The sequence below is a fragment of the Mus pahari genome, chromosome 19 (assembly GCF_900095145.1).
Source record: "Mus pahari chromosome 19, PAHARI_EIJ_v1.1, whole genome shotgun sequence".
NCBI classification, from domain to species: Eukaryota; Metazoa; Chordata; class Mammalia; order Rodentia; family Muridae; genus Mus; species Mus pahari.
Window position 1 is genome coordinate 79,674,262 of NC_034608.1, and position 16,192 is coordinate 79,690,453.

The 16,192-nt window shown below is 43.0% G+C and overlaps 1 protein-coding gene across 1 annotated transcript in view; it reads right to left on the reverse strand.

The window, feature by feature from the left end:
* Klhl2 (kelch like family member 2) overlaps positions 1 to 16,192 on the reverse strand; it is a 107,980-nt gene that overhangs the window by 59,191 nt on the left and 32,597 nt on the right. The window contains exon 4 of the mRNA XM_021219112.1: positions 10,591 to 10,712. Coding sequence (XP_021074771.1) covers positions 10,591 to 10,712 — 122 coding nt within the window. The remainder of the gene's footprint in view (positions 1 to 10,590; positions 10,713 to 16,192) is intronic.

Sequence of the window (16,192 nt, forward strand, 5' to 3'; positions counted from 1 at the left end):
TGGTACAAATTAGTTTAGAATTATATTCCAACAAAACATAAAATTCTCAGGAAATATCCTTTAGAATTTGAAAAAAAACCTTAAAAAAAAAAAAAAAAAAAAAAAAAAAAAAAAAAAAAAAACAAATGCTTAAATACATAAGTAAAAATAAATACATTTTAGAAAATAAAAATAAATCACCTCCCAACTTTTACGTAGACATCTACAATCTATCTTCCATGTAACAACTGAAAGAAGGCAGTAATGTCTAACATTCTACAAATGAAGCAAGTCCTCCCTCCTCACTAAGGCATAATCACTTCACCTGGATCAGTTTTCCTTTCCAGTATCATCTTTCTCCACTCTTTCTATAATATATTCTCCTCAAGCAATAATCTCCTTATGTTGGGCATGGTGGCATGCACCTTTAATCCCAACACTCAGAGGTAGAAGCCAGCCTGGTTTATACAGTGAGTTCTGAGACAGCCAACAGCTATGTAGAAAGACTGCCCCCCCCCCCAAAAAACACAAAATAAACAAGCAAACAAAACAAACAAAAAGTTAATCACCTTTTACTTCTTGAGCCTCAAACCTACAAACTCCCTCCCAGCATGCATCACTGTACTTGACGTTCCTTCTGCTGGAGATAGTCTCTACTCTCACCTCGGCGTAACTCCTTACTTCTCTTGACTCTGCTTCTGGTTCAAGCGAGCCTTCCTCAGAGCTCTGTAGTAATGTAAAAACTACCTGCTTCATCTGAGAGCTTATTGTTTGCCTTGCCCCCTCCCCTCCTCTACAACATAAAGTCTTTCTAGCCCTTGTCTCCCTGTCTGACACTGAGTTGTCCGTGGAAAGAAAACTGCTCAGCACAGAACAAATACTCCAAAAATATTTAATTAGTGATCAACTGAAAACTGGGATTCATCAAATCAATAGTGGCAGTGGAAAAACCAATGTGCAAGGTCAACAGCTCAAACTTCAGAAAGGCAAGGTGCAAGCCATGTGCAGGGGACAGTGTTAGTTACCAACCCTAACCCAACAGATAACCTGCCTGGCCACATTCAAATCCTAAAACCCTCATGTCTTCCAGGGAACTGAAGTCCTATTTAGCCAGCAACCCATTCTCCCCAAGATTGCCAAGTTAACTAAAGTCCAATGTGTACAGTCCGGTCTGTCATGAACCCAGCTGTCTACGCATGAGCGTGCTTCCCTAAGACACTATGCTTACTATGCCAAAGCCTCACATGCTACATCCCAGATCTTGGGCTTGATCTCCATGCCCCTATAGGCATAGGCACTTCACATTCAGAACATACTTGACTTTTCATGGAAATCACCTAACCCTTAACCAAACTTCTTTATAGATAAACTAGAATATAGACACTATAAGACTAAAGCCATATTCACACAACAGTACCCCATCAAGGAGCAGAAACTACCATCTGCCTGAGGGGTATAATCATGTCACCAGATCCCCATTTCCACATCCACCACCATTTCTACCGTCACCACCGCCTCCACCGTTACTACCGCCATGTTCACCTCCTCAACTACCACTTCCATTTCTACCATTACAACTAAGGGCCCCACCAGCAGCACCATTATCACTATCATCATCATTACCATCATCATAGTCTTTTCTATCACTACCAACACAATCTCCAGTATCACCATCATCATCAATACCACCTCCTCTACTAACACCATGATCAATATCACCTTCCCTATCACCACCAACACTATTAGCAATATCACTCCATCACCATCACAAACATCACCTCCTCTAGCAACACCATTATCAGTATTACCTCCATCACCATCATCATCATCATCATCATCATCATCAATAACACCTCCTCCACCACCAAAATCGTCCCCACTGCCATTTCAATCATCATCCACCACCACCACCATCATCACCACCACCACCACCATCACCACCACCATCACCACCATCATCACCATCACCACCACCATCACCACCACCATCACCACCACACCACAACCATCACCACCACTTCCACCATCCACACATCACCACCACCATCACCACACCACTTTTTCTACCATCATCATTATCACAAGATTCCTAACACTATTATCATCATTACCACAAGACTCATAATACCATGCCACCTGCAATATGTCGTTCAAGATTGAATTTGCCAGTTCCTCCTTATTTTAGCTTTAGACTACATGTTGTCGGAAGTGTAAACACAAGTCCCCTGAGTCAGCGCTCCAACTCCTCCCCTAGTCACTTCTGTCTCGGCTCATCTTACCAGATTTTTACTAGTCTCCTATCTGCATAAACAGGTCATCCAACAAGTCTCACAAGCTCTTACAGTGAGAAGAATAGCACTATCCCCCCAAAAATCAGGCCCAGAAAGTTAAGGAAGCTGGCCACAGGACAGTTAAATCCCATGAAGGGAATGAAGCACTGCTACGTCAGTTCTGTGCTCACTTTTCGTAGCTCCAGTGTGCTTAGCATATCCACCAATGTCTGCTAAAATGACTGGGGGTTTTGTTCCCGTTTAAAATGTTTAGGATTAAAAAAAGTAACATATGTGTACGGGTGTTTTGTGTGCACATATGCCTGTGCACCATGTGTGGGCAGTGCCCGTGGAGGCCAGAAGAAAGTGTCAGATCCCCCAGGACTGGAGTTACAGATGGTTTTAGCTGCCACGTGGGTGTCAGGAACAGAACCCAGTCCTCTGAAGGAACAGTCAGTGCTCCTAACCTCTGAGCCACCTCTCCGGCCTTTAACAGAGGTGTCTTAAATGTCCATTTTTAATGGCTGGGTTTGGAGAAGCATGTCTTTCCTTTCTAGCTCTCAGAAGGGAAGACTCAGGTGGATCTCTATGAGTTTTAAGGACAGCAAAGGCTACATAATATGATTCTGTCTCAAAAAATAACAGTTCATTATTAAAACAAACATCCACCTAATGAGAATTCTATTTCAATGTCTATGCATATAAGAAACTTACAGAACAAAAGCACCCTTACCAAAGGTCAAGATCTATTCACCGACTAACCAAGACTTTCCAGGCCCTCAATAAAGCGTACCCGGTACATGGTTAAACACTTCTGTTCCTCCAGCTAAGCTGCACTTTGCCAGCTCATACCTGTTGGGTTTGCTCCCCTGTTTACAACAACTGAAGTAACATAATTTAAATGTATACATATAATCAAGAGATATGTTAACGTAAAAAACACAGTTTCTACAAAAACCATCTTGACTGACTCAGAGTGACTGGCTCGACATGTGAGGATGAAGAAAATAATCGAATCAGATGCCCAAGCACAGGAACTGAGTAACTCATGACTGCGCTGAGCTTGTAAACACTCCAGTTCTTACACTGACTACAAGAGACTGAAGTCAGGAGGAGGCTGCACTGAGGGGATAGGAGCGGACTTAGAGGCAGGGGGTGAGAACAGATATGATCATTTTCATTGTGTACATGAGAGGAATTCTCAAGAGTAAAGAAAATATTTAAGCTGGAAAATTACAGTTAATGCTGTTTCTGCTGTGGCTATGCAGCAAAACATGGAGGTCTCCAATCTGGTGATCACATTTAGGTTTTTTTTGTTGTTGTTGTTTTTGTTTTGTTTTATTTTGTTTAAAAAAAAAAAAAAGACTGATATTCAATCTTTTATCTACACACTTTCCTTAAAATAAAATATCTGATCAACATGTGTTTTAATGATGTCTTGACTTTAATGGCCTTTTATTGATTTAAGCAACTTACTTAAAATATTTTAAAAATATTTTTAAAGATTTATTTTCACTTTGCGTGCTTGCTGGCATGTGTATGTGTGCACCACAGGCCTACCTGGTGCCTATCAGACGCCCTGGAACTAGAGTTGTAGACAGACAGCCATAAGCTGTGAGCCACCTCGATGGTGCAGAGAACCAGACAACGGTGTTAAACTATTTCTCCATTCCCTCAGTGTTTCAACTGCCAACAGACCTGGTAGGACATGAGTCCTTCTGTTTCCCCCCCCTTCCCTCCCCGCTTCTGACCCCTTGTAAAACAAATATGTAGTACTTCAAATACAATCTAGTCTATACCACTGAAATAGGCACTTCATGGTGACCTTTCTACGGCATTGCGATCCCACTGAACATTAATGTGTTTATTACCAAGAACTGATTTTAAAGCTCTCATGAAAAATGCTCATTTTCATTTCTGCTCCATTTCTTGAAGAAATCAGATATTCTCATCCCAGACAATTCCTGCTGGTGCAACATGTAAGTTTCATGAATTGCTTAAGGTTCATCCATTTGAAGCTATCAGGCAGCTCTTTAAATCCCCACCCCCACCCCCAGTGAGAGCATTCCAATACAAATGGAGACTGTAGCTGAATGCTCACAGCATCAGTGTGTGAATGAGCACTTGTTTATACCAGCACTATTTATTATCATCCTTTGTTTTTCACACTTCTTTTTTATTTTTGATTTTCACACTTACATTAGGTGAAAAACACCTACTTTTAGCAAGCCAAACATACCCTGAAGCTGAAAAGTCAAAATGTATGGAACAAAATTACAAATTAAACAAAGGAAGAAATGGTGAAAGACCTTGAAATGTCTTAGTCTCCCAAAAATGTGCATACCTGTGTCTGGTAACTCTGGAATATGAGAAATCTTCTTTTCTGTTATAACGATAGGTTTGTCTGGTAACTCTGGAATATGAGAAATCTTCTTTTCTGTTATAACGATAGGTCCTTCTCCCTTTGGTGACTCCCAGATCTAATCCAGGGTCTTGCACATTCTAGGCAAGAGTTCTACAATGGGATTATATATCCCCAGTCAATATTTTTTTTCAATTTATAAAAATATCTTTATAAAAATATCTTAAATCCATCAAATGAGGTAAGCATATACATTTTTGAAGATATATCTGATTAAAATTTCTGCACTAATAATCACATATACACAATCATATACTTTTTTTTTTTTTTTAATTTTTTAGATAGGGCCTTACTATGACCCTCCCCGTTGGAAGCACAAAAGTCATGCTAACAGATCACTCGTGAAACCAACCAGCAATGGTAAACATCAGGGTGGGGACTTGGGGAGGTGGGCGTGGCTCTCCTCAGTAGAGGAGATTAAGTACCAGGTTTCCCACCCAGAAGGTGGGAGTGGATATTGATTAGGACCTGGTGACCTTTTTGATATCTATGGAGGCAGGCCAAAATTCCCTATAATGCTTAGCCTAGATGCGTCCTCCCTGTTGAGCCTTGCACCCTAGCACAGCTGTAGCCATTTCGTTCTATGCCTACCAGCTAGTTCATATTGTTACTGTAATATGCCTGCCAGACACTGACACAGAAAAGTGACTTGGCTCAGAGCAGGGTCGTGCTGACTATACACCCTCTTATATTCTATGTTGAGGTTTGTTAAGCTTAAGAAATTCAACATTCAAAAGCTCCACCAAGGACCAATCAGAATAAAGGTCAGTTAGAGCTGTTTTGTCTAGCTAGCCAAAATAGGTTGAGTCAGACACCCAGCAGCACTTCCTGCACCTGCACGAGTTCTTTTTTTTTTTCCCTTATAAGCTAGCCCTGAGAAGTGTTTGGGGCCATAACCTCACCATAACCTCAGCCCCCAAATTCTGAGCTTTGGCCCTGATCGTTAGTCTTAGTGTGCGCATTCACTAAACCATCCCTGTCTGACTGAGATTGGTGTTTCTGTGGTTTGTGGGTGACTGCTGAACCCCAACACTTCTTAGATCATTATCTTTACTTTAGCTCCCAGTTAAACTCACATGTAGTTTATGGTCTGCTGGCCTCTATGATATCCTAGTCAAAGACCACATCAGCGTCTACGCCTTTTAGCTAGAGAGCCCACCTGCGTGGTCACATGAACTTTGTACAGGAGTTTCTGATTGATGTCACACCTTAAGCTTCTTTGTACACCTGGGACAGGAATGACCGCTGCCTGGAATCCGCTTCCCAGGTTGTACTGTGTTTTAACTCCGCTGACAGTAAACTTCAAGGAGCATCAGACTCGCGGAAGTCTGCTTCAAGCTGACGAAGTCGCTCTGAGCAAGGTTTTCCTTCTCATCTCTTCTCAGATCACTGTCATTTAGCCTCCCTCGTGGAACAGGTCTCAACCTGTGAGTTGCATTATCAGATATCTTGCATATCAGATATTTACAATTCATAACAGTAACAAAATTACAGTTATGAAGTGGTAACAAAATCATCTTAAGGCTGGGGGTCCCGCACAACATCAGGAACTGTATCAAAGGGCCCCAGCAGTAGGAAGGTTGAGAACGGCTGCACTAGTACCGTGGCCATGTATCCTCTGTAGCCATAGCTATCGCCATGATGCTTGGCTTGCCGAGAGTTCTTAAGGCAACGAGGAGGGAGCAGAGCCTCCAGGGACCTTCTGAAAGAATACACAAGTTCCCGAATGTTCTTCCGCACCTGCCCTTAGAAGTGTGGGGGCTCCGAGATGTCTGTGACGCGCAGATGTTTAAGAGCCGTCTAACAGGTCGCAGGTTTGTTTTCTCTATTCCCTGCATTTGTAATATGAAGTGCACTAAAGAATGAATCTCCAAAACCAGACATGTGATAGCACATTTCAGCTAGTTAGAAGGCAGGCAGAAACTAAAGCAAGATGAAAAAGTATTTCCCTTTTATTTCTCCTTAAAAATCCAAATAACTGGAAGTTCATTTAGCTCAAATTATTTGCCAACTTTGAAATATATGAGACAAAACAGACAAACTGAAGTTTTAAAATATCTAACAAAAACCAATAAACAAAAAACCCACAGCAATACCAAGTGAGGAAAAAATCAAAATCAAGGAAACTTGAAATAGCCCTATTGCTTATATAATACAGAAGAGGCTCTTCCTTCTTAGGAGTCGAATCTTCAAATTACTCATTCCCTCAGTCTGACTCAGTTAACATCCTTCACCTCAAATAGCTATCGTAGTGCCTTACGTGTGTGCAGAAAGGAGACGGTGGGAAAGGGGACTCAAGCTAGGAGTCAGGAGAAACGGGGTTAAGAAGTCCCGTTCTGTCCGGAGCTGACTGGAACACAGGAGGCCCGGTGTCCTAACGCACCGCGAGTCTTCAGTGAAACTTCACACAGCCCAGAGACGCTGGGCTTCTCACTAGAACAACACAGTGCTCACATCGGCCTCACCAAGCAGCACTTCCTCCTTCACTGTAACCATCCTGAGGCCACCAGACACCCCCACTGCACTGCCCCTCTCCTCAGAACACACTGGACTGGACAGACAGACACAATCAAAACACAGTAAAGAGAAGTGTGGCACATGTTCATCTGTAAAGCCTATTCCAGAGTTCACTGAAAACTCCTGGTTACAAAAAGGAGGCTTGCTTTTCTGAGTTTTATTTCCAAATGTCCTTCCAAAACACAGCCTTTCAGTGGGCTCTAGGGATTTTATAAGCCAGCGTACCCCTACGATAAAGAGATACCCTTCCCTGCTAAAGAAAAGCCTTCTGGAGTGGAACCAGGCCTCCCAGTGTAACTCCTAAGTGTACTGTAGCACCTGAGCAATGCACTCGAAAGGCAAGCCACCATGACAAGTGGCTCTCCTCAAAGTCCGCGACTAATGGATTAAGACTGGAATATGACATTTATTAAAAGGGACCCTTAGAGGTGTCCTCACTCCTGGCAGGCAATATTCCCACTGTAAGAACTGCTACAAACGACAGGAAGGACTAGACTCATGTTTAGACTCTCAGGCCTGTACATCTTTAGCAGTTTCCCTCCACGTGGCCATTATGTGTCAAGAGAAATTTGTTATCTATTTACTAGGCATAGAGTACAATGACATCATGCACACCAATAAAGAAAAAGCCCAATGACAACAACAACACAGGTACTTTCTTACTGAAAACACCACCTCCAGAGTCCAACAACAGCTTAAGTATATAGAAGAGTCTAAAAGGAGAAGGCATATCGCAATCTTCTTTCATTTCCTGACATAACACAGTACTTCACACTAAAATGAGGACTCATGTGAGCTTTGAGAAGGCATATCGCAATCTTCTTTCATTTCCTGACATAACACAGTACTTCACACTAAAATGAGGACTCATGTGAGCTTTGGAGGGTGGCTTAGCGCGTCAGGTGGTGGCTATGTAAACATAAAGACTTGGGTCCAAATCTCCAGAACCCACGTAAAGCCAGGTATAGTCGTATGCTTTTGTAATCTCTGAGTCCCTACAGCAGAGACAGGAGACTCCCTAGAAATTTGCTGACCAGCTAACCTTAGATAATGTTGAACAAAGTGGAAGGCAAGAAATGATGCTCAAGGTTGGCCTCTGATATCTATATGTTTACTATGACATATATGCTCCCCACACGCAGATAGATAGATAGATAGATAGATACATACATACATACATACATACATACATACATACATACAAACATACACAGACTGATAGATGATTGATAGATAGAAGATAGACATATGATAGATAGATACATACATACAGACCGATAGATGATAGATAGATGATAGACATATGATAGACAGATAATGTTCATTAAACATATGATCCAAATACCTTTAGTCACAACTCTAAAACTGTTGGTGGATTTTCCTAACATTCTACCTCATAAATTAAAAGTTCCAGCAAAGTTAAAAGGAGAGTTAAAAGGGCCCCCAGGAGGCTTAGCATCCTCCAGCTGACATTTCACAGTAAGCAGATAGCATATGACATGCTATAACAGCAGCTCTTCAGTCTCCACTCGAACATGAGGAAGCACATTTCAGCTTCTCAGAGGTGTAAAACATGAAACTCATATCTTTTTTTAAAAATTTATTTATTTATTATACGTAAGTACACTGTAGCTGTCTTCAGACACTCCAGAAGAGGGTGCCAGATCTCATTACGGATGGTTGTGAGCCACCATGTGGTTGCTGGGATTTGAACTCAGGACCTCAGGAGAGCAGTCGGTGCTCTTACCTGCTGAGCCATCTCACCAGCCCCGAAACTCATATCTTATTTGTACAAGTAGAATTCAGAAGCTGTTTCTTAAGAGTTTGGTTCTAGGGGCTTAGGAGACGGCTCAGCAGTTAAGAGTGCTTGCTTATTCTTCTGGGAAACCAAAGTTTGGTTCTTGACACCCGTGCTGAGTACCTCACGAGCACCTGGAAGTCCAGCTCCAGGGACCACAAGCACTTGAACATACACTCGTGGCACAGACTCACACTAACACTGATGATAAATTAAATCTTTTATGAAAAGGCTCTAAGTTCTTTTTGTTGCCCTTAAAACACAGTACCCCTTCTGAAAGGACTATAAATAAATACCATCATTTAAATGTTGACAGGGCATCGCCACCCAGAATTAAAAGATGCATGGATTCTTTGCTCAACCGATTCCACCTTCAGGAGTCCAGCCTGTACAACTCTTGCACACAAAGATTAAGCTGCCCATTCACTGCAGCAATCCAGAAAATGGAGTATTATGCATACCCAGTACCATATGAGACACCATACAAAAGAACAAGCCATTCTGTTCAGTGAGGAAAAAAAAAGCAAAGTTTCCGAACAAATACAGAAAAAAAAATTACTCAAAATCTCAACTCTGTGCACGCCTGTCCTGCGCTCACTTACTTGAATCAATGAATGGGTAATGGGCTGAAAGGACCTGTCTCAATCAAAGAAGAGCAGCTATCCTTCTCAGGAAGGAAGAGATGGATGGGGGAGGAGATCACAGAGAAGGGCCTGCGCTAGTCTCTCTTCCGTTGCTGTGAAGAGACATCATGAGCATGCCAACTGTTACAGAAGAAAGCATTTAACTGGTGCTTGTGCACAGGTTCAGCGGTTTAGTCCACTATCTATCGTCATGATGGGGATGACATGAAGGCAGACACAGTGCTGGAGACGTAGCTGAGACCTACATCCTGATCCTCAGGCTAAGAGAATGCCACTGGGCCTGGCTTGGGATTTTTGAAACCCCAATGATGCACTTCCTCCAACAAGGCCACACCTCCTAACCCTTCTAATCTTTTCAAACTGTTCCACCCACCTGAGAGCAGGCATTCATCTATATGAGCCTATGGGGAGGGACCATTCTCAGTCAGCCAAGCAGAGGCTGGTTTAAGAAGAAACTTTCCTTTTTTTGTTTGCCTGCAACATCCTTCTATGCCACTTAAAACATTTAAACGTTTATTTAACAAGAGTCTATAAAACATTTGTTCTCTACAGAAAATAAGATGCTACATCAAGTTTTGACTGAAGTCCAGACTTATTTAAAGAGGATACCCAAATAATAAAGAATTAAAGAATGTTGGTAGTCAAAAACATCCTTTGTAGGCTTTATCCTTCAAAGGACTAAAGAAAAACTGTGGGCTGCATGAAGCAGGAATTACAGAGAATGACAGTGTTGTCACCAAAGAAGACGCATTACTCAGAGAAAGGATGTGTCTCAGATCTGCAAAGATATAAAAGGCACTGAATTTCAGAAACACCATTAAAAAGACGCAACCATCCCAAGTGTCTCTCAGAAATAAAATGTCGACAATGAATCTTGTTACTTTGGCACAAACTGCATGCTGTGTGGGAATGCAGGGTGGGATCAGAAAGAACCAAGTGGCCCCAAGTGTGGGCCCTTACCTGTACGTTCTCCTCTGTGACCTGAATCTCGGCCGTGTAAACATAATCGACCAGCATCCTCAGGGTCCAGCCGTCCACTTCCTTTATTCTAACTCTCTTTGCTCGGCTCTCGCTCATCTCACCTGAAACACGGAAGAGTAAGGTGAAGTCACAACAGGAGGCTGCTGGGGAAAGGCCCACACCAAGACAGGCCGATCCATCCTCCCGCCACTCACTCAATCGCGCCGGGTACCAGGAGCTGCCGCGTTTCCCAGGCCTCAGCCACTCCCCTAAGCAAACTATGCCTCAAACAAACTATGAACTGTGTTTCTGTTGGGCCTCTGACCCTGAGGATCACACGGCAGGAATGAAGGTGCCCTGCGTCCCGCGGCAAGTCTGTGCTGGGCAGGGTCCCTTCACGAGTTCCTCTCTGGTTGGTTGCTTGTTTCAAAGACAGGGTTCTTCCGTGTAGCCCTGGCTCTCCTGGAACTCACTTGTTGACCAGGGCAGCCTCGATCTCAGAGATCTGTGTGCTTCTGCCTCCCATGTGCTGGGATTAAAGGTGCACATACACCACCATAATATGGCTATGGTTTTAGGTTTAAACTTTTTTTCTATGACTTTTAGTGTGTGTGTGTGTGTGTGTGTGTGTGTGTGTGTGTGTGTGTGTGTAATGTAATGTAACCAGAACACAAGTCCTTGAGAAGAACTGCATGCAAGATTCACTGCTCTGCCACTCTGCCATCTTTCCAGCCCCCCTTTGTAGATTTAATCACATCTGTAAGAGTAACAACGCCATCACCATTAGCTGATGGCAAGGACCACGTGTTGAAAGGACTTATGTACTTAGCATCATTCCTGCAAAGAGCACACAGTCACCTGCCCAGGGCCTGGCTGGACCCAAGCGCTCTGGCTCTTAGTGAGAAGTCACAATTTTCACAGAGGAACACAGTAAAAAGCTAAGTGCACAAACTGCTGAGGTTACTCCACGGCAAAGGGTTATTACAGAGATCATTTAGGTAAGCTCAGCTCTTACTTGCCATCTGCAGGCTCCTAATTCTCAAGTCATTTCAACATTTCAGACAGTAGAAGGGGGCTAGAGGAATAGATCAAGTGTAGAGTGCTTCTCTGGCAAGTGTCCGACTCCAGCCTCGGCTTCCAGTATTGAAAGAGACCAACTGGACACACACACACACACACAAAACACACACACACATACAACACACACACACACACACACACACACACACACACACACACACACACACCCTCAGTTATAAACTAAAAGGCTAAGCCAAGAAGGAACAACCCGAAGCAGAAAGGTTTCGTTCTAGAATTCACCAGGGTTTAGGGATAAACTCTGGAAAGCTTGGAAAGTTGTGCCACACCCCCTCCCCTTCCCCTGAATCCTTCATTTCACCAAAATAACAGTGGAGCCTAGATTTCTGTCTCAGACATAGTATGGTTGTCCTTACTATGGGGTCTGTACCATAAACTATCAGAAGGCCTACGGGAATCCACAATTTCACAAGATCCCTTTACAAAGAGAAGCCCTGAGTGTGGGTGGCGAGCCGGTGCTAATCACAGGAATGGACACATCACTGTGTGCTCCCCTGGAGGGGGCCTGACAAGAACTCACAAAGAAGCTATTCTCCTCAGGGCTGAACTATGTCAAACTGTGTCCTGTCGTTGCCCAAGGACAAAACATACATCTGGGGTACAAAAAAGGACAGTTTTCGAGAAGGAAGGGAATCTCATTGTTTCTGTGCTCCCACCTTTGAAAAGAATGGATGAATGTGGAAAAAAAAAAAAAACTCATGCATCTCTGGGGTTGATACAATCTTAAGGCCTTTAAATTATTAAAGTTAAGACATTCATTCTTATAGCTTGTGTGTGTGTGTGTGCAACCTCCAGCATCATCCCTGGGTGTCTTATGAATGTCATTATCTTTTAAGCAAAGCATGTTGTTGGCCTGCAGCTCGCCCATTAGACGATGCTGGCTGGCCAGTGTGCACCAGGGATCCACCTGCCTATGCCTTTCCAGCATTGAGACTGTAAGCATGTGTCACCAAGTGAGGTGGCTTTTTTTATTATTGATTCTTGGAGAATTTCATATCATGTATTTTAATTTTTATTTTATTCATTTATTTTATGAGTATTGATGTTTTGCCTGTATGCAAGTCTTTGTACTAAGTGCATGCCTGATAACACTGGAGGCCAGCCAGGCAGTTGGTTGTGAGCTACCATGAGGGTGCTGAGAATTGAACCACGGTCTTCTAGAACAGCCTATCTCTCCAACCCACTGAATTGATTATCTTCATGCCCTTCTTCCCCTTAACTACTTACTCCCAGATCTATCCTGACCTCCCTACTCCCAACTGTCTTTTTTTCATTTCTTTTCCTTTTTTCTTCTTAATTTTAATAACTCATGAATTCCAGTTTGTGCTATCCATAAACACACACTGGGGCATGGTGGACCTATCAGGAGCCATGTCCATAAGAAAACTGACTGACTCTCCCTCAGAATTCATTGACTGTCCACAGCTTCTGAGTTAGGGTTGAAGGCTTATGAACCACTTCCCATTTCATGATAGGACGTTGACGCAAGTGACTACAGATTCAGTGTGAGCAAAAAGAACTGCAGGTGTTTCTGAGTATATCAGCCCTGTGATGTCCAGAGGGCACGGTTTTGCTTGGGCCCCCCAACCCCTTACTCTGACAGCCCACCTTTGCCTTTTTACCTGGGTAATGGGGCAAGCATTAGAAATCTTTCCATTGCCCCTCCAAATTAGATGTTAAGTAAACGCCTTACCTTGCTTCATCTACAGTGCCCCTAGAATTTGCAAAGTCCTTCAGAGCTTGGGGCAATATAAGTGCAAAGCCATGTACCTAGTTCCCAGATTTCAGCATGAGTTGGTGTAGACATGGCCTTAGACAAAACCAAGTCTCTTAATTTATGTACATGACTGAGGAAAAAAAAATAGTCCTGCACCAGGCACTTTTCGCTATTATGTTTTATAAAGAGGCACTTTGTTAAATCGTATCTTTTCCTTATATGTCATTTTTTAAAGATTATCTCCGCAGAAAATTCATCTACTTCCAACGAAGTCAACCTCAATTATATATGCCTCTTAAAATGACTTGATCTTTATTTCTTCATCTTAACTTACAAAAAAAAGTAGCAAAACCCAAAAGCTTGCCACCAAATGCATTAATAGATTAAGAATTCCAGCCATCAAAGCACGGGGAAGGAGAAGCGAGCGCTATTTATATCCAATCCTAGGTGCTCCACGGTATCTTAGTTACTGCCCTTTGCTGTATTTGTAGAGCATGTGGTTAAACAGGATGGCTTTCTGAGATTTGTACTGATAACGGATCACATGCAGCCAAGATGGTTCATTGGGGAAATCACTTGCAGACGACCTGAGGTGCATACCAGGAACTACATGGCTCCTGACCTCACACACACAGCTTGACACACTTGGGTCCGTACTAATGTACTCTCAGGCCAAGTACACTTACTGCTCTTACAGAGATCTGCCTTCAGTCCGTAGCTCTCACATGGTAGCTCACAAACATCTGTAACTCTAGCTCCAAAGAATCCAGCATCCCCTTCTGGCCTCCTCCAGCACCAGGCATGCACGTGATATATATACAGATGTGTGGGCAAGTACTCACACAGAAAACAACAGATCTTCACGGGCTGGGGAGCTATCTAATGATCCCATGCAGCTCTTCCTACATCACCTAGAACTTTCCACACTCTCATGACCCACGTTACATAAGACTAACTGAATTAAAATCTCCACACAGATGCCATGCTAAAGCCCTGAGGAATGGTCACCTTGTACTGTTCCCTTCCTTGTCCAGCAATCCACCACTCACGAAAGCCTGCAGATTGGACTAAGGTTTGATTACAATTCAACCTCCCAATCTCATCACTGTCTGACCATCTTTGGGAGACCTATGGAGCAATCCCCCTGTGTTGTTTCCCAATTGAATATGCATGTGTCTGTTATTGGTATGAGCACATGTAGAGGATTTTGGATTTCCTAGAGCTGGAGTTATGGGTAGTTGAGTGTCACCAAACCTAGATACTGGGAACCAACCTCAACAATCCTCCAATGCCTATCCTCTCTCGGGTGCTAACTTGACACACTGGATGACTATGCTCTTAATTAATCCCTTGCTCCTTGACCAAGGATACAAACCCTTCCATAGCCTGCCTCTAATTCACCGCCTAACTTCATATGTGCTCCCTCTCACTCCCAGATATAAACTATACCAGTAGGAAACACTTTGTAGTTTTCCACACAGACTGAACAATCTCTTACCTTGTGACCTGAGCTGAACTTTATCCTATACTAGACACCATATCCCACCACTCCCAGGCCAATCTCCACACACTCTTCAGGATTCTTCTAGAACCTCTCCAGGATGCATTATCTGCTGGTGGCCCACAGCTGGACTGGACTCTCACCCTAGATGTAGTTGGGACCTCATGCATGTCCACTCTGTTATAATCAACTCTCTCCCTAGCTCTTCTGGGGTTCCTAATGGCACAGGTGACAGCTTTCTTAGTCCTATACTCCACAATGCCTGATAGAAACCCAACACTGGTTGCATGAATTAATAGCTAAATGAGAAATAAAAAGCATGATGACTTAAAAGGAAGCATCTTTACTTAGCATAATAGCGTTATATTTATCTAGATCATGGATGCTATGAAGGATTTCAGTCAACTGACACTTAGTGAGCATATAGGCCACACTGCAACCTGGGCTAAGTAAATTCACAGCAAATAGCACATCATCTACTTGTTTTGTTGTTGTTGTTGTTGTTGTTGTTTGTTTGTTTGTTTAAATTAAGTCATCCCTGTGGCTAAAAATGTCCCTATCAAGATCCTTCAACCAGGACTCCTAAGGCCCTGCACCAACTGGTAGGTTCATTTATCCATTCTGAATGAGATAAGTTAAAAGTGAATAGGGGCTCAGAGGTTAAGAGCACCTAACTAGTTTTACAAAATGACTTAGGATTCGGTTCCCAGCACCCACATTGGCAGCTTACAACTGTCCATAACTCAGTTTTAGGGGACCGAATGCCCCATTCTACCATCCGTGGGTACTGCACTCATGCACAAACCCACACATAGATACATATGTACACAAAACTAAAATGAAAATAAACCTACATGTGGGAAACTACCTTTCCTGGATGTGTGTAGCTACCTCCCTTCATCAAAACCTCTCGTTATAACAAATGGAGACCATCCCAGAAAACCACAACGGGGCACAATGCAGAGCTCAATGGATCATGAGGGGTTCAGACCCAGCAGATCCATGCACATCACAGCTCCTGCATCTATGGAGAACACCATAGGAGATCTAGAATACCATCGGACGTGAAAAAGTGAAATGGCTGCAAAAATAAGGCTAGAACAATGTAAACATCAATGAAAATGTTAGTGTGGAAGGGACATTTCTGTGGGGTCTCATCCCAGGAGGGAGAAAGGGAAGAGGAAGAAGAGGAGGAGGAGGAAGAGAAAGAGGAAGAAGAGGAGGAGGAGGAAGAGAAAGAGGAAGAAGAAGAAGAAGAAGGAGGAGGAGGAGGAGGAGGAGGAGGA